Source organism: Sturnira hondurensis, unplaced genomic scaffold (assembly GCF_014824575.4).
Source record: "Sturnira hondurensis isolate 20B ecotype Veracruz unplaced genomic scaffold, ASM1482457v3 Scaffold0019216, whole genome shotgun sequence".
NCBI lineage: Eukaryota > Metazoa > Chordata > Mammalia > Chiroptera > Phyllostomidae > Sturnira > Sturnira hondurensis.
Genome location: NW_028091847.1, coordinates 7,764,255 through 7,788,805, shown reverse-complemented (window position 1 = coordinate 7,788,805; position 24,551 = coordinate 7,764,255). Strand labels below are relative to the sequence as shown.

At 47.3% G+C, this 24,551-nt stretch overlaps 1 protein-coding gene across 1 annotated transcript; it reads left to right on the top strand.

Annotated features, from left to right (window-relative positions):
- Window positions 1-1,549: 1,549 nt before the first annotated feature.
- Window positions 1,550-23,755, top strand: UTP25 (UTP25 small subunit processome component). The gene is made up of 12 exons (XM_037027542.1): window positions 1,550-1,755; window positions 2,570-2,609; window positions 3,206-3,449; window positions 5,574-5,747; window positions 7,633-7,721; window positions 9,701-10,111; window positions 12,078-12,297; window positions 13,897-14,099; window positions 15,499-15,681; window positions 15,811-15,923; window positions 16,868-17,113; window positions 23,244-23,755. Exons 1-12 carry the CDS (start codon window positions 1,649-1,651, stop codon window positions 23,485-23,487), a joined length of 2,274 nt encoding a protein of 757 aa, XP_036883437.1. The 5' UTR covers window positions 1,550-1,648; the 3' UTR covers window positions 23,488-23,755.
- The last annotated feature ends 796 nt before the right edge of the window (window positions 23,756-24,551 follow it).

Genomic DNA, 24,551 nt, shown 5'->3' with positions numbered 1-24,551 from the left:
GTCTGTTTGTTTATGGGTTCTCCCGCTGGGCCAGCTGCTGGCACCACCCGCTGTTTGCATATTTCCTTGGTACTTCCTCTACCCGCCCTCTCTACCCCACCCAGCATCCAGGAATCTAATTAGGAGCTGGAGATAGCCACGGGCACCTGCAAGACTAGGATCCTAGTAGCTCCAGCACAACCTCTGCAGGTGTGACATGGTACTGGGCAAAGGTCAATTTTTCCCAAAGAAGCACCCCTAGAAGCAGAGCTGAATGAACACTGTTCGCTGGCTCCTGTTTCACCTTAAAAATTCAGGTGAGCCCTGACCAGTGGAGCTCAGTGGATTGGGCATTGTCCTACAAACCAAAAGGTCGCTGGTTCAATTCCCAGTCAGGACACAGGCCAAGTGTCTCATTAGGGGTGTGTAAGAGGGAATCCATTGATGTTTTCTCTTGCATATACATGTTCTCTCCCTCTCCTTCTCTCTCCCTTTTCCTCTTTCTAAAAATAAATAAATAAATAAAATCTTTTAAAAATTTCAGGTGAATTTTGTGGTCAATGAATCACCATTTGTTTTTTATAGAACATGATCTGGTAAGTTATCATTAGGAGAAAAAAAGTCACTGTGTTTATCCCGTGGTCTCAAGTAGCCCTGCGTACTCTGCACATCCCTGAAGTGGAGTCCAGTTTTGGTTTTTGCTTTTTCCTCTTTTTACTGAGGTCATTTTTTACACATATTAAAATCCACCAATTTAAAGTGTACAGTGTCATTAATTTTGGTGATTGTATACACAGTGTAACCACCACCAGATCAAGATATAAAACGGTTACTCAATCTCAAAACATTTTCCATTCCCTTTTGCCGAGTTGATTGTGGAGACACATAATTGGGTTCTATTTCTTCCTCCAACATCTGGCTCCCTGGGTGATTTTAGGAAAGTCACTTTACCCCTCTGGGTGTGTTTCTGCTCTTGTAACACGAACAATATGGGAACAGATTTGTTTCTAGGGGGTCTTCAAAACTGTGGTGAAATCGAACGTGGGGTCAGGGCGGGAACCTCAGCCTTGCGTCTCCATACTTGAGAGAGCACACGGTGTCATGGGTGGCAGCCCGTGGCACACGAAAAAGACTTAGGTTTCCATCTCCTCTCTTGCTAGTGGGTAAACTTTTCTAAACGTCGGTTTCCTCACTTGCAGTATCAGACTCGTTAGTAAGATCTATTTGTGTAGTGTTGTGAGGATGAAGTGAGTTGTATGGGCATGCTTACATATTGGTTGGTATTTTTATTAAAGCATAATATTAAGTCACTGCATTCCACCATCTCCTCTACTACGTGTTTATTCAGGCTGAGTGCCAAAATCAAAACAGAAGCGCAAAGCCCGCCCACCCGTTTACTCAACCCTGGCAGCCCCAAGCCTACCTGCCAACAAACAATTCTAGGTCTCAGAGAGCAAATGGGCACACCTGTCTGTGCTTCCAAAGACCCTCCCTAGGGGGCAGAATGGGAACCTGGAATTTTAGCTCCTGTCGTACCAGCGAGACGTAAAGCGGGTCTGCTTTACGGTAACCTGCTTCTGCCGACGGTGGTGTCAGAGAGTCCACGCTAGTGGAGGAACCTCTAGGGGTCAACGTGGTTTTTGAAGGCGGACAGACGTGATTTTTCGCTATGGGTAAACGGAGGAGCCGGAGCCAGAGCCAGCTGCTCAACACCATGACTAAAAAGCAGAAGAAGCACCTTCGGGATTTCGGCGAGGAGCATCCCTTCTATGACAAGTATGGAGGGTCATGGTCAGGGCCGGAGCTGCCAGCATCTTTTCCCGGTCGGAGCCCGCGTCTCCCGGGCTGGGTCCGCAGGGCTCCTCCGCGGTGGTGACGGGGCTGCTCCCGCCCCGGCGCCCGCGGTGCTCAGGGTCGGGCCCCGCGGGTGCTCATCGGGGGAGGATTCTGGGGGCCACCCACCTGAGATGTGGTTCTGCACGGGTCTTCTCCCGTCTGGGGAGCTTCTGACGTTGTGCCAGACCACACTCCTGCAGTGCAGGGTGTCGGCTGGCTTTTCATGGTCGGAGAGTTTCTAGATTGATTTGTTTTCTGTTTTCTTTAAAGACCCGTTTGGGACCCTCGACATCATTGATCTATCCAGTTGACATGAGGGAGGAAAGATGTGTCGGTAGTTTGTGGGTTCCTCAGTCAGTGTTCAGACTCAGTTATGATCTCAACACCCCACCCTTTTGGGCCACTTTATCAGTAACTTAGAGGGATATTCTAATTAAGAAATTTGCTAGAAAAGGTAAATCTGAGGTTTTGTATTTGCCAAATATTGCCGTCTTTTGGATGACAGCTGGTTGTTGCGTGACTCGAGTATTTGTCATGTGACCTTGTGACATTTTTTGTCAATGGTTATCTGTCATATTCTAACAATCTGTCATATTCTAACAGTCTCTGTCCCAGTGCATTTGTTGTTTTTACGTGACTGTAGTGATGCCGTGTTTATCATGGTATATTCTGCCATTTTCACTTGTAACTGTATCATTAGACTTTTTCTTGATTGCTCCATACTTACAGTTAAAAATCACCTGTTTCTTCGCAGGGTTTCTGGAAAGGAAGCAAAACCACAGATTTGTCAACTGGTATGTTTTGTACCTCCTTTGTAATAGTTGGTACTGGGTTGTCACTTTTAAAATTATAAGTAATAATAAAATTTGGCTACTTTTTCACTCTTTTCTGTTTTAGATGTAAGCTGTTAATTAGTGATATTGCTTGGTTTTGAATGCAGATGTCCGTTAAAATGCCGTTGCAATAACAATAACAGTAACCAGAGTTTGAACTGTCCTGAGAGATCTGTCTATTAGAACCTGCTGAGGCTTACTTACCAGCCTGCATCCTTTTGTTGTATCGTAATTCTCCAGTTGCTTCTTTAAATTTAGGGCCCAATGGCTGACAAATGGGGTAGGTCCCCTTGTAGCCTAAAGCTTTATGTCAGCTTTCTTCCCATGTGGAACATGAGCAGTTCCAAGAAGATGAAGAGCTGCTAGAGTCTTAGCTAGCTTAAGTATTTAAAGTAAATGTGATGCTGTGCTTGCTTGAGTAGAATAGATAGGGTGCAGAAAAGTTTTTATTTAGGAAAGTCTGAGCCTGTTACGCTGTTGATCTGATGCTAGAATAGTCACAGGGTAGCAATGAGAACAATATCATTTTGTTTTTAAAATTCCTATTTTCTTTTTAGTCAGAGAGTTCAGATAGTTCAAATTCTGAAAGTGAAGCAGACAGTGAACCAGAACAAGTTTCTGGGTACCACAAACTACTCGCCACATTAAAGAATGTTTCTGAAGAAGAGGAGGAGGAAGAGGAAGAAGAGGAGGAAGAAGAAGGCAGTGCTTTAGACGAGGCAGAAGGGAACAGTGAAGATGGTGACAGTGATGCCAGCGTGGAGGAAGAGACAGCAGCAGCGTCTGCTGAGATGCAGGACAGTAAGTGTCTCCCGTGTGGGTTCATCCTCTGTGCCAGGAGTGCAGACAGATTGCCCCCTGGGCACAGTGCCCAGTGCTGTGTGACTGGGGGGAAAGCGTGTGGATCCAAAGCAGAGATTTTTAAAAAGATTTTATTTATTTATCTTTAGAGAGGAAGGGAAGGAGAGAGGGGAAGAAATGTCAATGTATGGTTGCCTCTCATGCATCCCCTGCTGGGAACTGGCCTGCAACCCAGGCATCTGCCCTGACTGGGAATGTAACTGTGACCGTTTGATTTGCAGGCCCGTGCTCAACCCACTGAGCTACACCAGCCAGGGCCACAGCAGAGATTTTTTAACCTTGCTGGCCTCAGCAGTACTTTGAGAGGCTAATAAAAACATAGGACCTTCTTACCAGAAAAATGCAGAAATAATATTTTTGTTTAGGATTTCCAGGACTTCATCAACGTTTCCCTGAATCGGAAGAAAGAGAACATAATTCTGCTTTTATAATGGTCTCAATTTATTAAAGAGATTACCATTCTTCAGAGAAACCTAGTTTAATGGAAAATAGGCATAAATATACAAAAATTCTCAAGAAGCAGGTTTTTATGCAACAGCCAGAGATGTATAGCATTGAAGAGATGCGGAGAGCGCACACACTGTCGGGGAAGGCTTCAGAGGGGAGCTGGGATTGACAGCCGAAAGGGCCCTTTGCTCCCTAAGACTTCTAGGTGACTCTTCAACTTTAACATCAGCTTTACTGAGGCAGGGTTTGCATGCGATAAAGAGTACCCACTTTAAGTGTACAGTTCATTGAATTTGGTCAAGTGTATACATCTGTTATTACCATCACAAGGAAGATTCCAGAACATTTCCAATACCTCCCAAAAGTTCCTTCTTGTCCTTTTTATAGTCAGTGTCCCAACCCTGGCGTCAGGCAACCACTCACCTACTTTCTCTCACTATAGATTACTTTCGCCTGTTCTACGAATTTATATAAATGGAAGCATACAGTATGTAGCCTTTTCTGTCTAGCTTCTTTGGCTCCTCATCTTGTGATTCATCCGTGTCCATGTATTATTAGTTCATTACTTTTCATCGCTTCAGTATTGCTTCATTGTCAGAGTACATCTGGTGACTTTTTTAAAGCTCACTATCTAATGCCTATTGCAGCGTGTTTTTTCCTGGGCTTTAAAGTGTTGCACAGCATTCTTAGTATTTTAATCCATTAATTTTACTAGGACAAAAATTAATTGCCTAGACTTAGGGCATTTTTTGTTTTGTTTTGTTTTTGTTTTTCTTGTTTTGGGTTTTTTAAGCTGAAGTTTGTTTTTTTTTTAATTATAAAAGTAATCTATATTTACTGTAAAAATTCAGGAAGGTGGTATAGTTAACCTTTATCCCCACCACCTAGAGATAAACATGATTAACATTTTATATAGCCTGCCAGACTACCTTGTTATGGATGTAATATATAAAAGTATGAGCATGCACATGTATTTGTGTATTTGTATAATGGTCTCATATATTTCTGTTACTTAATGCTTTTTTCTTTAATAATATACCACGGATGTTTTTTCATGTGTGTGACTGGGTTCACATTAGCTTCAATTAGATAGTATTCCATTGTAAATGATATGTGGTCGTTTAATTATCCTGGGATAGAAAATGATGGAGTCACTTTTCCCAGTTATTTCTTATCATAAAACCCACTGCTGTGTTGACTGTCTCATACGTACGTCTCAGTGTACTTTGTTGGAACTGAGTCAACAATAAAGCTTAGCCTCACCTGGGAACCAGACGATCGCAGTTCGATTCCCAGTCAGGGCACATGCCTGGGTTGCAGGCCAGTTCCCTGCAGGCCAACTCCCAGCAGGGGATGCACGAAAGGCAACCATACATTGATGTTTCTCTCCCTCTCTCCTTCCCTTCCCCTTGAAAGATAAATAAATAAAATATTTTAAAAAATAAATAAATAAAGCTTAGCCTCAAAATTTGTTTTTCACCTGAATTTGCTTAAAAATAAATAACGGCAATGAACATTGGTGTTGATATTGGCTAAGGAGTTAGATTTCGTTTGTCAGCAGAAGTAAGATTGTATTTATGATTAAGTAACTTTACAAAATGTCTCTCAAAATTGAAGGTGAAGTCTTACCTGCTGACCCCGAGGGAAAAGATGGGGGTGAGCCACCTGGCACATCACAACAGGAGCCCCCGGAGGAGTTTACAGACACAAAACATGAGTCACTTTTCAGCCTGGAAACCAATTTTCTTGAAGAGGAAAGTGGCGGCAGCTGTTCTTCGAAAGCATCACAAGGTCAGAGCACAGTACGTATTGTTTGAATTCGTCAGGTGCCAAGTACAGGACTTGTGGGGTGGGGGTGATACACATGAAATCTGTTACTGGAATGAGTAGCAATAAAAACAGATACTTTAGCAGCTAGATCGAGAGCTGGGAAGAAATACCTCTCAAACGTATTTTGTGCTTTTCAGTGGCTAGGTGGTATTGGGAGTTGGGGTGATGGGGAAGGGTGTTTAGGAGAAGGAACAGCTTAAGAATGGTAGGAGGGGAGGCCAATTTCCCAGGCCTCACATTTCCACAGTTGGGGTCAGGGGAAGACTTCTGATTTTCTTCCCAAGTAGGGAAGGAAGAGAAGAAATGCTTTATCTTTTTCTTTCTACTCTTCACTTGCTCTTTTTTGTTGGAGCAGTAATTTTTCAGGTTTGCGAGACCCACCAATTAATCTGACTTTCTTATTACCATGGAGTGCCTCAGAAACCAACAAGCTCCACTCTCTCTCTCCAGTATCCTGTAGCCTCTTGGCTGTGCCTCTGTCTAAATGTCAGTCACTCTGTCTAAATGTAAATGTCAGTCAGCCGAGCTGCCAATGGCACACTTAGGCAGGTCTCTGTTGTCTCTCTCTCTCTCTCTCTTTTGTCCAGTTTGCTAGCTGAGTAGGCCAGGCAGAGGTTGGTCTTATTTTGTGTCCTGATTGCCTTTTTTTTTTAGAGGTGGGGGCAGAGGAAAACATCAATGTGTGAGAGATACATGGTTGCCTCTCGCATGCTAAGAACCTGGCCTGCAAGCTAACTTGGAATCCAACCAGCAACCTTTCGACCTTTCAATTAGCAGGCTGGCGCTCAACCCACGGAGCTACTCCCGCCAGGGCATGAGTGCCTCTTTTGGTCCCACTGCTGCGCTTCAACCCAGCTCTGCCATTAATGAAGCTGGAATTTAATTTGTCTCATTTGGTTCTGCTCATTATTATGGTGGAAAGGGAGAAGCAGAGGTAGAATCTGGGCACAAACCTCATTCTAAACCATCCAATCTTAAAAACCTGAAGGAAACATTAGGAAGCTTAGCTGTCCTCAAATGTCTCTATTTGTTTTGCATGAACAGGTAGATGTATTAGCACCTAAAATTCCTATGTCCTCTTGCTCACGCTTATCTTGGGTATTAGTATGAGTTGCATTTGAAGTTTTACCATTTGCATCCTTGAATGGTTTGTTTAACTTTGCTCTGCTTCCTGATGAAGGGACTGGAAGAGGTTAGGTGGCCAGCTCGGGGCACTGGAGGTAACCCTGAGTGCTGATGCTACCATGTGGATCATTCGCTCAACTCAGCTGAGTACTGAGCATTTCTGTGTGTTCTGCAATGCACGAATCAGACAGGCCACCTGCCCTCGGGGATCTTACAGTCTAGTGGAGGAGATGAGACATGCTCACGTGTTTGTGGAGTTGGTGGCTGGGGAGGCAGGGTTGGGGGCTGTCTGTAGGGGGCTAGGAGTGGCCTCTTGGTGGAGCGAGCACTGTGTCTGACATAGTAGGCTCCTGGGAAAGAGTAAGTCATTGTACTGATACTATCTGGATGTACAGAAATGAGGTAAAGGAGAAGATAGAATTTTTAATTGAAGGAGAGCCACCGAGACAGAAGAATCTGAGGGCCGTAGAATTCAGAAATTCAAATTTCAGAATGAGAAGGTTCTTCAAAGGTTTTTGAGCTGGGAAGTAATGATTAGAGAAATGCTTTAGGAAAATGAACCTGTCGGAAACGTGCAAGCCTGAACTGGGAGAGAGGACGGGGGAAGTAGATGGGGAAAGGATGAGTCCACGTGAAGAACAGCATGACATTCACAGGGGAAGACCAAAACGTGCCTGCCGTTTCCTGCCAGTGTTCTGACACCCTTTTGTTTCTGCATTAGATCCGTTTCTACAACATGTAAACAAAGAACTGAAAGAAAAAGAAATTCAGGCTGTTGCCAGAAACCCCAAAACTACCCATGAGCTAAAAGTAAGTGCTGTTTAGTCATCTCAGTCACAGGGAAGGAAAGCTCTGAGTAAAGTAGTGGTCTTGGGTTTTAGCGGGCTCCCCTGACATAGGGTATACGCCAGCGGCAGGCAGCTCGGTGGGGAAGCAGGGCACGGGGAGGCCGGAGGGGCCTCGCAGGGCACAGGTGTGGTGTGAAAAGGCGCCGAGAAGCTGGAGAGTGGGAGCCAGGTGAGGTAAGAGTGTTTTGTAGACCAGCACACTGGGCTCGAGAGCAGCGTCTGTGAGGGGCTGTGAGCATGACCTAGCGCAGAATAATCTGCCCTGTTGGTCTCTGTTCGAGGGGGACAGTGGTGCCTACCTCAAATAGAGTAATTTATTGACCAGTACATAGAAAGTGTTCAGCAAAACAGTAGCTACTGCTGTTGTCCATTTGTTTGGAATATCAGCTATAGTTCACAAGTAAATCACTCAAATATGGAGCCATTTTTGCTTTGCTTTTTGTTTTCCATCAATTGATGCTGTTTGTGAGAGTTGGTCATACTTTTTTAATTGANAGAAATTCAGGCTGTTGCCAGAAACCCCAAAACTACCCATGAGCTAAAAGTAAGTGCTGTTTAGTCATCTCAGTCACAGGGAAGGAAAGCTCTGAGTAAAGTAGTGGTCTTGGGTTTTAGCGGGCTCCCCTGACATAGGGTATACGCCAGCGGCAGGCAGCTCGGTGGGGAAGCAGGGCACGGGGAGGCCGGAGGGGCCTCGTGGGGCACAGGTGTGGTGCGAAAAGGCGCCGAGAAGCTGGAGCATGGGAGCCAGGTGAGGTAAGAGTGTTTCGTAGACCAGCACACTGGGCTCGAGAGCAGCGTCTGTGAGGGGCTGTGAGCATGACCTAGCGCAGAATAATCTGCCCTGTTGGTCTCTGTTCAAGGGGGACAGTGGTGCCTACCTCAAATAGAGTAATTTATTGACCAGTACATAGAAAGTGAGCAAAACAGTAGCTACTGCTGTTGTCCATTTGTTTGGAATATCAGCTATAGTTCACAAGTAAATCACTCAAATATGGAGCCGTTTTTGCTTTGCTTTTTGTTTTCCATCAATTGATGCTGTTTGTGAGAGTTGGTCATACTTTTTTAATTGGAATTTTTATCGAGATAATAATTATCAATGCACTTACAATAAATAATACAAAGATGCCTCATATGGTAGCATTTCCCCAATGGTAGCATCTTACAAAACAACAGTACAGTATCAGAGCCAGAAAGTTGACACTGATGCAGTCCCTCCGTCTTACTCACATTTCCCCCGTTTTGCTCTTCCTCTTTGTGTGCGTGTTCAGTCCTGTACTGTCTTAGCGCACATGTAGACGCCCCTGCCCAGCACATGCTCCAGATGCAGGGCCCCTCGAGTACCATAAAGGTCCCCAGTGTTTCCCTTGCCCTTTCAGAGGCATGCCCACCCCTCCCCCCGCCCCTTTTCTAATCATTGGTAACCACCGTTCACCATCTCTGTAATTTTGTCATTTTTTAAAATTTTTTTTCAGAGGTATTCTGTTTTTTTTTTTTAAGATTTTATTTATTTATCTTTAGAGTGGAAGGGAAGGAGAGAAGGAGAGAAATATCAATGTATGGTTGCCTCTGGTGTGTCCCCTGCTGGGAACTGGCCTGCAACCCAGGCATGTGCCCTGACTGGGAATCGAACCGTGATCGTGTGGTTTGCAGGCCCGCGCTCAATCCACTGAGCTATACCAGCCAGGGCCCAGTAATTTTGTCATTTCAAAAGTGTTTGAAGGAGATTGTGGGGATCATATGACCTCCCTGAACCTCAGCACTTCCTGCCCCGTGAGAAAGCAGCATTTACCTTGCAGGGTTGTTGTGAGGGTGAGATGAGATGACCTGGGAATCATGAGGGGTCTTGGTAAATTACAAAGTGCCCTGCGAGTGTAAGGCTGGAATGGAAGGTGTCCATAATTCATTTCTGACATGGCTCTTGGTCTTTCTCTCCTCTAGTGGCCCATTCTGGGTCAGCTTGTCTTTTCATCCAAGTTTCAGAATTTGGAAACATTTAAACCTCCAAAGGACCTTGACATAAAGGCACTTCATCTCCAGAAGCCTCTAGAATCCACCTGGACCAAGACCAACAGCCAGTTTCTCTCTGGTCCTGACAAATCAACTAGCCCCTTCACACCCCTCCAGAAGGAGCTCTTCTTAATTATGAACTCTTACCGGGACTTGTTCTACCCAGAAAGGACTGCCCTGAAGAACGGGGAGGAGATCCGCCACGTGTACTGCCTGCATGCGATAAATCACGTCCTCAAAGCCAATGCCCAGGTGCTTGGCAACAACAGCAGACGCCGAAGCCAGAAACTTGGGGTGGGTGACGATGATGACTTCAGGGACCAAGGGCTAACAAGGCCCAAGGTGAGTGGCAGCAGGAGAGCTTTGTCCTCATGAAGGAGGCTGCAGGGCACTGCCCTATAGGTGCCTGACACTTACCCAGTCTCAGGTACTCTGACGATTAGAGATACAAATGCGTCCGACAGCGGGCATATCCAGTGGACCATGTGGGTCTAGCAGTGCTGCAGATGGCTCAGTGGATGGCTCTTCTCGGTGGCTCTGCCTGGAAGCCTGTGCGTGGGAGGTACCTCATAGTAGTGCTCCTTTAAGATGAATCCCAAACATACGTAAATAACATCCCTTTATAAATCTGCCCTTTGTGATTGTAGAGCCCAATGGGACCTTCACAAGCCTCATTTAATCCCTACAATGTTACAGCCCTGGGCTGAGACCAAGATCTATCTGTAGGGGCTTCGCTAGAGAGAACCGGGGAAGAGTAGCAGAGATGGGATAAGAACCAGACGTTTTCTTCACCAAGCTTCATAAATATGTAAACCTTGGAAAAGAAAAATTCCTGCTTTTTCTTTTGTATAGTTACTGCTGCTTAAAGTGATGATTATGTTTACTTGGGCTCATAAACTGAAGCTCTAGTGGACTTAGGACTGTGATAGAAAACATGTTTTATTGATTTGTTATTTAAATTTTTTAAAAGATTTTATTTTTAGAGAGGGGAGGGGAGGAAGAGAAACATCAATGAGTGGTTGCCTCTTGTGCACCCCCTACTGGGGACCTGGCCTGCAACCCACGCACGTGCCCTGGCTGGGAATCCATCCAGTGACCCTTTTCCCAGGCTGGCGCACAGCCCACTGAGCCACACCAGCCTGGGCATAAGAAAACGCCTCTTAATTCTGCCTCTACTTTTTGTGATCTTATGGAGCTAGATCTTATGTTGGCTCTCCTTCCTCCCCCTTAGCCCTTGGGGCTCCATATTGAAGAACCATCTTTTTAGATTGTTCTCGTTGAGCTTAATAGGATCTTCCAGTTTTAATACAAATGTGGTTCTTTGAGTTTCTTGGTCCAACCCCTTGTTCGATAGCTGGGGACACTGAGGCCTAGACACTTCCTTGGTTTCACAGCTGGGCCAGTAACTCAGCCCTCTTCGCTCTCTGTTCATTGTCCCTACAGTGGGTCACTGTCCCCGTGCTGGTTGTCTTCTGAGAAACTACCTCCAAGTCCTGACCATCAGGATTATAAAATTATCTGTTTCCATTAAGAATTGCCAAGAAGAATAAGAGACAGGTGACCCAGGAAGCACATTTAGAATATGGTGAATTGCATGATCTGGTTTGGGTTATTTCCACTGATTGCATTGTTTACAAAAGGGTATTTAGAAATTAATCAGTTATTAAGTATCTTCTGGTATTTTTTCTATCAGTAATCATAGCTTTAAGCATTTTAGGAAATATTTGGAAAACCAAGTCCTGTATTTCCCATTAAAATACAATCTTATTTCAGAAATGCTTTATCATTATTTCTGAAAAATGTACTACAGAATGTACCAGAAAAGCAGTGATGCGTTAGTCCTTTTGCGTACCAGCTTGGTTCTCTGCTTGTTACATCTAACTCATTTTTTATTTGGCATGTGTTTGGGTTCTTCTGTATGAAAATGCAGTACTGGGTTTTGCGAGTGACAGAAGTGAGTCCCGTTCCTTGCCCTCACAGAGCCGATGTGTTTACATTGTTGAGTTTTTGCTGGTAGACTCCTGTTAAACGCATCGACCAGCCTGAAAGGTATTTCTAAATTCTGCTTGAGAACTGCCTTCTATGGAACCGTGAGATTAAAATCCACAGGACGCGGTTTTGTGGATGTGGCAGGTGCTCAGTTTCTAGTACTTAGCCCGATTCCGTGCAAGGGGGGCACCTAGGTGTGGCTCCTGGCTGGGGTCACTGCCGTACAGGGGGCTCTGCAGCAACGCGTCCTCGGCAGGCTCACCCCGAGCTGCCTTTCCTTCCCCTTCCCCACCCAGGCTGCCCGTCGCTTCCTCCACAGGTGCTGATAGTGGTCCCATTCCGGGAAGCTGCTCTGCGCGTGGTACAGCTCTTCATCAGCCTCCTGGAGGGCGACAGCAAGAAGAAAATAATTGTGAGCAACAAAAAGAGGTTTAACGGAGAGTATGGCTCAGATCCCGAGGAGAGACCGCCCAACCTGAAGAGGCCTGAGGATTATGAAGCCGTGTTTGTCGGCAACATCGATGACCACTTTAGGATTGGTAACTCCTCCTGGTCAAAACCGAGACCCTGAGGGACCTGCGGTGTGAGGTTTACAGAGCTGGGGACCGGAAGCCTGGAATTAGGCATTCTTTCAGTGGGTCACTGACTCAGCCGCCTAACAGAACCAGAGTGCATTTGAGACACCTTGTCTGCTGGAGGGGCGAGTCTTGCCAAGGCTAATGGGGGGGAGCGTCTCTGAAGGCACACGTAAAAACATGCAGACTGTAACAGATGTCTCAGCACATCCCTGGCTGCCGCACACAGTCGGTGTTACAGGAGTTCTCGGGGAGCTGGAAGTGGTGGGCTGAGGGGCTCGGCCTGGGGAGACTGAGTAACTGAGGGTCTGCATAATGGCGGCCTTCCCCCCGCCTGCCGTGCAGAGTGCCTGCCCCTCCGTTATGGCCTCACGGGACTTACTCCCACTCCACTGCTCATGCTTTTGCTTGTCTCTCATTCAGCTCCTTTTTACTTGGTTGGTTGTACATTGATAGAGTGAAGTTCTAGGAAAATGTTCTTAAGTCACATATGCTCATTCATGAAACATTTATTAAGCATCTACTGTGTGTGAGGCACTGGTAAGAAGCTGGGGATATAGAAGTAAAAGTTGTCCAGCTGCCTGTGGAAACAGACAGTACAGAGTGTTAACTGTTAAAATCAGAGGATGCAGTGAGTGTTCTGGGAGCATTTAACACTCTCCTTACCCAGCATGGGTGCAGGGTACTTAGGGAAGGCCTCCTGGTGGAGGTGCCATCTGTACTAAGTTGAAACCTGAGTAGCATTTAACTAGTTACAAGCGGAGGTGGTCAGAGTGGAGGAAAAGGTTTCAGACAGGAAACTGCGTGTATAGAGCCGCAGGGTGAGTAAGCTGGGTATGACCTAAGATTCACACACCCTTCAGCATGGCTGGAGTGTAAGGTGCAAGGGGGTAAGAGCTGATGTTCCATTTTAAACCTGTGCGGGTGTCCAGCAAGCTGCTGGTACGTATTATCAGTCTGGAACTCGGGAAGGAGAGGTCACATGAAGGTGACGTTAAAACCGTGGTTAGTGAAGAAATTTCCCCAGAGCTTTATGTAGGGTGAAAGTAGAACTTGAGGGTGAACCCAGGGATTTGGGGAAGTGCTGTTTGCATCTGGAAAGATCAGTAATGGCCAGGTCAGTGATAGAAATGGAAGTGAGTGTTGGAAACCACCAGTGAGGAAAAGAACATTTCAAGGAGGGTATGTTCAAAGTAATGCTTGTGCATTCGTGACCAGAAACGCTGAAGCGCCATTGAATTGGTGGCCTTAGCAAGAGCCATTTCAGAATCCTGAGCAGCAGAGGCCAGATTGTGGTGCATTGAGGAGTGAGTGGAAGACTTCAAAGTAGAGACAATTTTCTGGAAAAGTTTGATAGTCAAGGAAAGGAAGAGAGTGGGAGCCGGAGGGGACCACAGCTGTGCGGAGGGGTGATGATGATTTTAGTGATCAAATCAATTTGAGCATGTGTATGTGCTAAGGGGAAAGATGTAGAAGGAATAAGCGTGGAGGCGCTTTGAGAGGGTGGAAGCCAAGGGCTGAGTAGCGATGGCTGAACTGACGGGCACTGGCTGTTTCCCGTAGGCGTGGCAGTGCTGCAGAGAAGTATCCGGCTGTATGCCCCCTTCTACTCCTCGGACGTCCTCATCGCCTCCCCTCTGGGCTTGAGGACCATCCTCGGGGCGGAAGGGGAGAAGAAGAGAGATTTCGATTTTTTGTCTTCTGTGGAGCTGCTCATCATTGATCAGGCTGACATCTACCTGATGCAGAACTGGGAACATGTCCTGGTAATGCCGGCCATTCCTGTTTAGAGGGACACGGAACCCAGTGGTTCAAGTCCCACAGCGTTAAAGTCAAGATTAAATTGCAGGTAGTTTGGAAACGGGGAAATAGTCCATGTTTCCTAATTTGAAATGAAACATGTTGTCCCCTCTTCTACCCACAGATGGGTCAGTAAACTATCCAAAGAGACAAAAATTCTTGGCAGTATTTTCCAATCTCCAGAAAAGATCTCTTCCCCTGAAAGACTTCTGCTGATAGACCACCCTGGTGTGGTTGGGTGGTTGAAATCCCTCCTGCTAGGAATGCCTGTACCTGACCTACTGCCTCTTCCCATTTATGTTCATTTGCTTTTGTTTGGTTTTCAGTGGAGATGGGAAAACACTGCTCGCGATTTTTTAACTTGGATCTTGTTTTGCAGAGAAACGCAGGACGCCTTAATCCCCCACTGTAATTTGTGCAGTGCCTTTTGTCTCTCCCTCCCCACATACTCTGTGCTGTTGTCAGTTTTAGGATTAAAAACCTGTGCTTTGGAACAACCCTTATCACAACAAAACTATAGGTTTGTGTTTTAAGGTGTATGAGCACTTATTTCCTATAGCCACAGGGCTTGCAGGGAGTTGGGACAAATAAAGGGAGTGCTTACTTATGAAGTGGGGGATGGATTTTTAGTCGTTACCCTTCAACATGTATGACAAGGTAAAAATATAATTAGAGTGGAACAGCTGTGTCAGTGATTGTCACAGTCTCTCTTTGTCCTCAGCCGAGGACATTTTTTTTTCATTGATTTTAGAGAGAGAGGGAGGGAGAGACAGAAAGAGAAACATTGATGTGAGAGACATTAATTGGTTGCCTTCTTGAAAACACCCGAACTGAGCATGGAACCCACAACGTGGGTGTGTGCCCTGACCTTTTGGTCTGTGGGATGATGCTCCAACCAGCTGAGCCACACTGGCCAGGGTGGTTGTCATAGTTTTTAATTTGAGGAGAAGACGTGTCATGGCTCTGGGAATGTCCTCGTGTTTTGAGAACACGCCGTTGAAGGGCACTAGCTCTGTTTTCCCTGTCATTGTCCTTTTTGTCCATGGGGGGACTGAGGAACCCACACAGTGACCAGGGGAGCATGCCAGAAGTTCCTTTTAAAGGACTGTGTCTGTAGGTATCATTGTGATCCTCTTCAAAAAGTCCTAGAGGTCGCCAACCTTAGCTTATCATCATGTCGGGGTCGTTCGCCTGACTATGGACAAGTCACTCACTCATCTGAGCCTGTTTTTCTTGTACTTTGGGAGATGATAGTAGGTACTCTCCCCATGGGGTTTGATGAAACCGTAGACTGGTGACAGGCTCAGTGGGGACCGGGTGGTGATGCTCAGTGTGTGCTAATGGTGGTGCTGTTTCTGCCGAAAGCACTTGATGAACCACATGAACCTGTTGCCTCTGGACTCACATGGGGTGGACTTTTCCCGAGTGCGGATGTGGAACCTCAATAATTGGTCCAAGTACTATCGCCAGACACTGCTGTTTGGGGCCCTGCAGGATGCCCAGATCAACTCCGTGTTCAACAGGTACTGCGTCAACGTGGAAGGCCAGGTGCGTTCTCTCCTCTGCGTGTTCGTGAAGCGTTGTGTATTCTTTGGGTTATGAGGTGGAAGGAGAGGAGGGCATCTGGTCAACAGTGGGGACAGCTTGCCGCCTAATCCTCTCGTCCACTTCTGGCAGGTGGCCATGAGGAACGTCCCCATGACAGGCTCCATCAGCCGCGTGCTGGTGCAGCTCCCACATGTCTTCCAGAGGATGGAAGCAGAAGACCTAGCTTCAGTGATTGATGCCAGGTACCTGTCCCTCCCGCCCGCCAGACACCTGGGGGCCACAGAGAGGGTTTTAGTACTCAGATCCAGGCAGGTTTTGTAGATTACCATTTCCCAAGTGAGATGAGATCATTGACCCTCACCGTGCATCGTCAGAGGAGGAAACCAAAGCCCAGAGAGAAGTGGTGCCTTGGCCTAGTGCCCATAGCTCATCAGTGGCGGGGTTAATACAGTAGATCAGGGTCCTTCCCCCAGACCACAGCATTCTAAAGTTACGTTACTCTGCTTTTTAACTGCTTCTGAAGTTACACAGTCAGCAACTGAGCTATAAGCTCCTCAGGGCGAGAACCAGTTTTCTTTTCTTTTTTATTGTTAAAGATTTTATTATTTTTTTTAGAGAGAAGGGAAGGGAGGGAAGAAGGAAGGGAGAGAAACACTGATGTGTGAGAGAAACATCCATCAGTTGCTTCTCTCATGCCCCCAACTGGGACCCTGGCCCTCAACTCCCTGGGAATCGAACCAGCGACCTTATAGTGTCCATGGGAAGATACTCAACCCACCGAGCCACGTCAGTCAGGGGAAGAACTGGTTTTCTGATTCTCTGTATTTGGCCGAGGTGTCCTCACAGTGTTTAGCGTGTGGGAGGTGTCAGCAGTTACTTGTTGGCTGACTGACGACAGGCTAACGACAGACTGAGTGAAGGAATGAGTGTGTGGGATGGTTGCAGAGTTCCTAGAATAACTTTCTGGGATAACTACGTTATATCTGTTCTTTGTGGTGAATGGTGTCAGCGCTTATTTTTTCAATGTGCTTATCGATGTTCTTATGTAACCTCTTTGCAGTGACGTAAGCCACCCTGGCCCCTTTGGGAGGTGGAGGGAGGCGGTGACTTGCTGGGGTCACTCAGTGAGTAGTGATGCGCTGGCCTCCAGACCGTTGTTGACTTTGCCCTTTGCCTTTCCAATCAGGTTCAACTTCTTTGTGAACAAGATTTTGCCTCAGTATCGCGACGCAGTCATGTCTCACTCGCTCATCTATGTGCCCTCCTACTTTGACTTTGTGCGTCTCCGAAATTACTTCAAGAAGGAGGAACTGAACTTCACGCACATCTGCGAGTACACCCGGAAATCCGGTGTCTCCAGGGCCCGACACTTTTTCCTTCAGGGGGAGACGCAGTTTCTGCTCCTCACAGAGCGCTTCCATTTCTATAAAAGGTAAAGTAGTGCAGGTTTGGAGCATCGCCTGAGTGGGGCCTGGGCGTGCAGAGCAAATCATGGCCTGCCCCTGGGCGCACGGTGCGCGGTGGGCTTTGCAGTTACCAGGTGCTTCCTCGCTCTGCCTCCTGCAGAGAAGCCGGAGAGCTTTGGGGCTGGCCGGGCTCTTCTCGGTGGTTGGTTTCCTCCCAGAACGGGCGTGGTTGGAAAAGGCTGTGGGAAGGAGTGACCGCAGCACAACCCATGCGTAGATCTGGAGCGGGGCTGGCCCTGCGCGGGGCTCTGTCTGTGGCTGTGGTCGTACACCGCAAGAAAGACAGAGGTGAACAGCTCTAAACTGGGGCGGCACAAGGGAATTCAGGAGGGGAGGGGCCTGTCTCAGAAGCGCAGACACAGAACGGAGAGAGGCCGAGCACCGCGTCAGTGTCTGAAAGCTCTAGTGTGCCTGAGGAGGTAGGCACACACTTGGTCCTCACCAGGGAGAACCAGGACAAGGGGCCCTGGAGGTCTGCAGGAGGCAGAAGGTCGGGGGCTTAGAATTGAATATCGAAGGGTTTCAGCCCTTGTTTACCTTCTCTACCCTGAGACTTTGATAAGATGAGAGGGATTGGCCTTTTGAAAAACTTCTCATGAGAGCGTTGGGAATACCGAGCCGTCTGTTGCTATTTGGGGTAGTTGCTGACCTTCGTCACCCCCCCTCGTTGTTCTGCTAATTCTCCCTGGTGCCAAACACAGAAGCCCTGTTTGGACCCTGACCCAGGAGAGGTGGGTACTTTGTTCGTCCTGTTGCCTCTCTTCTCTGAGTCACAACAACTTGCAGTGAATTTAGGCTTTGACTTGACTGTTGCATTGACCCTCAGTCATACATGCTAACAAGGGGCACGCTTTCTCAGAGAGTCCCCAACATTAGAGCCAGGAATCTTCCAGGCTTTGGAGCATATCAGACGCTGTACTTTGGCATCGCATTGCTTATATGCCGAGGTTAGATGGTGCTCTGCAGACCTGCTCACGTTACCGAGATGGGGAGGCAGGAACCCAGCGGCTTTTGGGACAGAGCAGGCTGCTGCCACGTGACCTCTTTGGGTTTCTGCTGACAAGGTGACCTGGGAGTGGAGAGCTAAGAAACGACTACAGTTGTGTTTCCTGGGCTCCCTCCTAGAGACAAGGCAAGGCCACAGAGTGTTAATGAATGCTTGCTTGTTGACATCATGTGCTTTGTTCCAGCCGGTTGTTTCCGTTCATGTCCGAGAGTGGTGCTTCTGGGAGGGGCAAGGGTTTGCCTCCACAGGCCTTAAGAGCCCTTGGTTTCGAGTCAGCTTGACAAATGAAAGCAGGCCCTCGCTGGGAAGGGGGTGCACTGGAAAACTGCCCTGTGCGATTGTCTTGCAAGTGTGAATTAGCTGGGATGAGGGCTGCTCTCGGAAAGCAGCTTCTCAAGGAGAGGACATGATGTCCTACTTAAGAGAAAGCTGCTTTCTCTTTCTTTTAAGCAGGCAGGACAGTGCCCTGTCTTACACTGTTCATTTATTTACCAAACCATTTTTGCCTGCAAGGTCATTACAAAGACAAACCTAGCATGACCTAGCACGTGCTATTTGCTTCATATCCTACACCAGGTTCATGGGTGTAGCCCATGCTGAAGGTGAATGGAAAAAATGTGCTTCAGAGTTCTGTAGCTGCTGGTTATCGCAGGGTTCCAACTACGGAGTTTTTTGCTCGAGAGATCACCAAGGCGATGATGGGTGTTTCGATCCGCAGTGCCTTTGTGATGTGATTCTTATGTAACCTTAGGAAAAAGGACATGTGTTTTAAACGTTACTATCCAATTCTGAAATTATGTATATATGTTCTCTATGGAAGTAGGCAGTGTTAGCAATGTTATAATTTGTGAGCTAGCAAAAATATTCCAGTCTGAGATTTGTTTTCTCCGGGGGAGATGAAACCCGTAGCATCTTAGAACTGGGTGCACTCGGTCGAGATGGCCCCTCCTGAGGAGAGAGAGGCTCACAGCTGTTTCACAGCTCACGGCACTGTCTGTGGGTCACCACAGCGGGAAGCTGGCAACCAGGGGGTGAGTCAGGAACTCCAGTGGTGGGATTTGTGGAGTGGGGAAGGGCTGCTGGGGTGTTTTTGAGCACCCTCTGCCCTTGCATGAGCGCTGGCCTCCATATCATAGGGCAGGGAGACACCAAACAAAAAGATTGGTAGATGGCAGGCTTAATAGACAAGGGAACTTACGTCGAGGCTTGTCTGGAGCACCCGCGAGATGAGCAGTTTCCACATCTGCCCCCAGAATCTTAGTAAGTTCACATAGAGGCCCTGACCGGGGTCAGTCTCGTACCCAGTCTGGGTGGTGTCAATACCATGTCTGTCTCAGGCTGTATCAGTGGAGCAGCTTCTGGGAGCAGGGAAGGCAAGAGGAGCGCAGGATCCAAAGCCCAGGGGAGGGGTGAGGAGCCTCCGTTTGCCCAAACCAGTGGTCACATCTACTTGATGGCCTTCCCCAAGAAGCATGTAGTTTCTAAACACAAGAATATTCTTTTGTCTCACCACAACACCATTATCACACCACTTGGCATTTCTGTAACTTCATCTAATACATACATAACCTTTATTCAGATTTTCCTGGTTGTCCCCACAATGACTGTTGTAGCTGTTTCCCCCGCCCCAATCCAGATTCAGTTAAGGCTCATACGTTGCATTTGCTTAACACGTTTTTCTTATCTGTCTTAGTTCGCAAGTTCACTTTTCTTACCTATCTTAGTTCTCAGCTGTCCCTTGGGGAGTCAGTTTTGCTCCCAGGGACATCTGGCAATATCTGAGACTTTGGTTGTCACAACCGGTGGGCTCTCTGGTGGTTGAGGCCGGGGGTTGCTAAACATTCTGCAGTGCACGGGGACAGTTACCTGCCTCAAAGAACCGTGATCTAAAATAATTTTTTTTCTTTTTCACAACATTGGCATTTTGGGGGAGTCCAGTTTCCCATAGAATGTCCCACAGTTTCAATTGGTCTCATTGTTTTCTTACTTAAATAAGTGGTTCCCAAACTTTGTTGTACATTAGAATTCCCTTGCGGTCTTTAAAAATCCAAATGTCCATGATGTATCTCAGGACCAGTCACATCACAGCGTCCGGGACTGGGACCGAGCATAGAAACTTCCCAAAGCAAACGGTTTCAACCTCCAGCAAAGTTTGGGAACCGCTGGTTTAGATTAAACGTTTTTTGGTGAACATTCTGCATCAGAATGTTGGCATCTTCCCACTGCATCTCATCAAGAGGCGTGGTGTCCACTTCTCCCATTTGTGCTGATTCTCAATGAAATCACTTGGGCAGGGAGGTTCTGTTCTCCACCCATCTCTGCGTTGTAAATGCAGCTTTTCCATGTAATGGATAAGTCATCGGTGGAGTGTGTGTTGCTCTCTTTTGATGGCGCCATGGTATTACATTGTATGGGTATGTAATTCACCCAGTTTCCTTTTCTAGGCACATGGGCTTTCTCCCTCTATTTTATGCTGTTATGTACAATGCCGAGAACATCCATGTGCGTACTTGACGACATAGTTGCCTAGGCAGGTCCTTGGGATCGGTTTGGAGAGGAAAACGTGTTACCACAAAGGCTGTACACAATCAGAAATGTGCTGTGCTTTGCCACTGATTTGCTCCCTCCCATCTTTCTCTTATCTTTCCCTCCCCCAGCACCCAAAGTAGACAACACTTCGTATTTCACTGGCCTTTTTCTGCCAGTGACTGGATAGTCAAAATGATAACGTCTCTGTTTTAATGTCTTTTCCTTGCTTTTTTGTGTTTTTTTGTAATTGTCAGTTGAACGTAGAGGCTGAGGTAGGTAGTACTTGTGTCCAGAACACCTCACTGTCACACCACTAGCGTGGGAACTGGAACCAGTCAGGATTCGGTTGTCACGATGGTAACTGGTGCACCACAGACTTGACATTCCTGCTGCAAACAGTGAGTTCGTGCGGAGCCTGGGTGACGTGGGGCCTTTTCTCTGTGTCCTGCTCTCTCAGTTCTCCCCGAGGCCTGTACCCCAGTGCCTGAGGGGGCTCTGTCCCCACACTCCTGCCCCCCCTCCCCCAAGCAGACTGCTCCTGCTTGTTACTTCCTGCAGGGCTGAAGGTGGGGGAGGGGCTTCTTGGGTCCAGCTTGGTTTAGGCACACCCTGTTCATTCTGGGTTTTGGAGGTGGAACTTTCTCGGGGCTCTTGCGCACCTGCCATGGCAGCCAAACTCTTGTCTTTGAGGGTCTTGGTGGCAAAGAGTGTCTGCTTCTCTGAGGTGGTGGCAGACCTCGGCTACCTCAGTGGGACCATGGGCTGAGCAGGTTTCGTGTTCTTTCCCCAGGAACAGGCTGCTATTGCTTTTTACTGGGTGTAAGTGGTGGATGGACGGAGTTACCCCTCCACTAGGGTTAAGTAACTTTTGTTTCACCTACTCTCCCCCACCAGCTGGAGACCTTTGCCCTTCTCCTATTGGCTTTAGGCTTTAGCTTCACAGAAGATACAGGTCTGGGAGGTTCCGTAGAAGGGTTCATGTCTGCCCCACCGGTCAGGGGGGTCTCAGGTCTTCTGCCCGGCCTGCAGCCCTTCTCCAGGGCTCCCAGTGGGGGCCTGTGGAAAGAGCTCCCATGTGAAGGTGAACTAAAGGGGTGTCCGGGAACCCCAGGGACGCTGGACTAGCATCTAGGTCCACACTGGCCCTTTCAGAATTTGTTAAAAGTGCAGCTGCTTTCTTTCTCCTATGTGCTTGGCAGCTGTCCTCTTCTCTTGTTCTCTACCAGAGGTGAGCTAGTTCTTGTGTCCTCCCTTTAAAGGGGCTTGTCACTCTGGAACACAGTCCTTGGTCGCCTGAAGCTGGCCTCTCCTGGCTCTTAAGATCTGGTTGCATGTCTCCTCCCAACTCCAAGTTCAGCAGCATGACATTAGTAGCTTGGAATTGGTCATGGTGGGAGTGTTTATACCATAGAAATCGGCAGATCCTTGCAATCTGTGCCCTCCCTTCTCCACCAAGAACCACTTAAGTGAACACGCCAGCACCGCACCGAATCCGTGCACTTGGTTGCCTTGGGACACCAGCTCTCTAGGCTCAAGAGAAGGAGTGCTTTTGTAGGTTACCTGAGTGCTTTTGCAGATTATCTGGAGTTTCTTGCTAGTGTGGGAGCATTGCTCTCTTGAGTTTTACTAAGCTGCGTGGAACTCAGCCTTTGTTTTGTTTGTTTCGATAACCGGTGAAGTAGAACAGCCTGTTCGTGTTCGTTAGCCAGTAGAATTCCTTTGTGGAAAGGGGACTGCAGTTGCAGTTTGAAGGAGGAGGGTCTTCAGAGAGATCAGGATGAGCCGTGGGACGAAAAGGCTGGAAAGCATATCCTCTGTGAGTAAACAGAAATTCCCAGGGAGTGGGGGAGTCGAACCAGAGGAACCAGAACCGTGTCGGCGTATAAAATCTTTTGTTTATGGGACCCCAAAGGGGATGACTGACCTTGACCCGAACCGTATGGCAAGTCCCTAGGGTCTACCCCCAGCCCGCCGAGCAGCACCGAGCCTCAGGGAAAGAAGTGCATAGGCTGTTGAAACTAACTAATGCCTTCCCACAATGCCTCATGGGTCTCAGACAGGATTTTGTGAATGGATGAACTTGGGACGTCTGCCATGGAGTTGGCATGTCTACAGAGTGACAAGAAAAGACTAATAGGGACTCATTCATAGTTTTTGCTCTTTTTTGTCTGGGCTGGCTCTGCCCTCGTCTTTACCGAGCGCTGTGTTTTGCCTGGTTGCCGTAAGGACGGTGTTAAATTGGAAGAGCCTGCGTTGTAAGGTTTCTCTGACTGATCTGTGATCCTAGGTCGTCTATGTTCTCCACCCTGCCTCAGTCCACCCGGAGTAGGCTCAGGAAATGCAATTTATTTTACCATGATCTTAAGCCAGAGATTAGGAATTCAAATATGTGGTCACAAAAATAAGCCTTTCAAGATCAAATGAGAGTAACCTGTGGTCTTGTTGGGCCGCTGTCTTCGTCCTGGAGCCTGAAGCAGCAGGAGCAGACTAGCCCCACAGATCCCTGCGGGGCTTCCGTACCTTTCCCCGGGTAGACACGGCCTCTCTGTCCCTTCTGACAGGTACACCATAAAAGGCATCAGGAACCTGATTTTCTATGAACTGCCAACGTACCCCCACTTCTACAGTGAGGTCTGTAACATGCTGAGAGCCTCCACGGGGGGAGAGGAGGCCGCCTGGACCTGCACTGTGCTCTACTCCAGGTACGACGCCCAGAGGCTGGCCGCGGTGGTTGGTGCGGAGCGCGCCGCGCAGATGCTGCAGTCCAAGAAGAACGTCCACCTCTTCATCACTGGGGAGAGATGAGAATTCGGCGGCATGGGTGGTGCCTGATGCTGGGCCGAGTGCGCCCAGTTCTGATGCTTCTGCAGGAGGAGGGCTGCTGTAGGGAGGGCGCACCGGGCAGCGACCCGTCCGACACCTTTCTTTCCTGGTCGTGTATCCTCGAAAGGTTCAGTGCAAACCAGATTTCGAAAATTTCCGTGACTCCCATCTTGTGTTGGTCAGAGGGAAGTGAATGGGAGGAACTCTGAGAATTCGATAAAGAAAAGTTCTACTTGCGAATTTTTTATAAGCCACAGTTTCATTTATTGTGATTTTACCTGTAAGTTATTACACTTGGTAAATTTGTTCAGATTTGCCTATTTCCTTTTGACACTTTCTTAAAGTAAAGCATACATATTTTTGCTTGTGAGAGCTGTTGTGAGAAATTGGAATACTTCTTGCTGCTGAATATCATCTTAATTTTGGATTGCACAGGTTTTGTAGAACTGTATTTTCCCCCCAAACTTTTTATAACTGTAAATATTCTATTTTAATTCAATGTAGGAGAGTGCATTCATTCACTGATTTTTAAAACTCACCATAGTAAATGTTTTAGATAAAATACACTCAACATATTATATAAAAATCAATTTCTATTTTTTAAGAAAATAATTTTGTGACACTTTTTTAAAAACTTTCTTTCCTTCCTTCTTCTCTCCTTCTTTCTTTCTTTCTCTCTTTCTTTCTCTTTCTTTCTTTCGAGGAAGGGGAGGGAGGGAGAAAGAGCAGGAGAGGAACATTGATGTGACAAAAACATTCACTGGTTGCCTTGTGCACGTGACCTGACCAGGGACTGAACCTGCAGCCCAGGAACGTGCCCTGACCGGGGGGAATCGAACCAGAGACCTTTCAGTTTGCGGGATGGTGCCCAGCCAACCGAGCCACATCATCCAGGACAATTTTGTGAAGCTCTTGATGTTGAACTATCCATCTTCAGCATCGCCATCTTTATCATTAGTGACTTTTAAAGTCATATAACAGATAAAAAGGAGGTGGCACTTTTTAAAAACACTTTTATTTTGAAATATTTTCAGACAGAAAAATTA

Excerpts from the sequence above, each read along its gene's own strand:
- UTP25 (XM_037027542.1), top strand. The coding sequence starts at position 1,649 with ATGGGTAAACGGAGGAGCCGGAGCCAGAGCCAGCTGCTCAACACCATG. Across the intron at positions 14,100-15,498 it reads AGAACTGGGAACATGTCCTG|CACTTGATGAACCACATGAA; the intron begins GTAATGCCGGCC and ends TTCTGCCGAAAG. Across the intron at positions 15,682-15,810 it reads GCGTCAACGTGGAAGGCCAG|GTGGCCATGAGGAACGTCCC; the intron begins GTGCGTTCTCTC and ends CACTTCTGGCAG.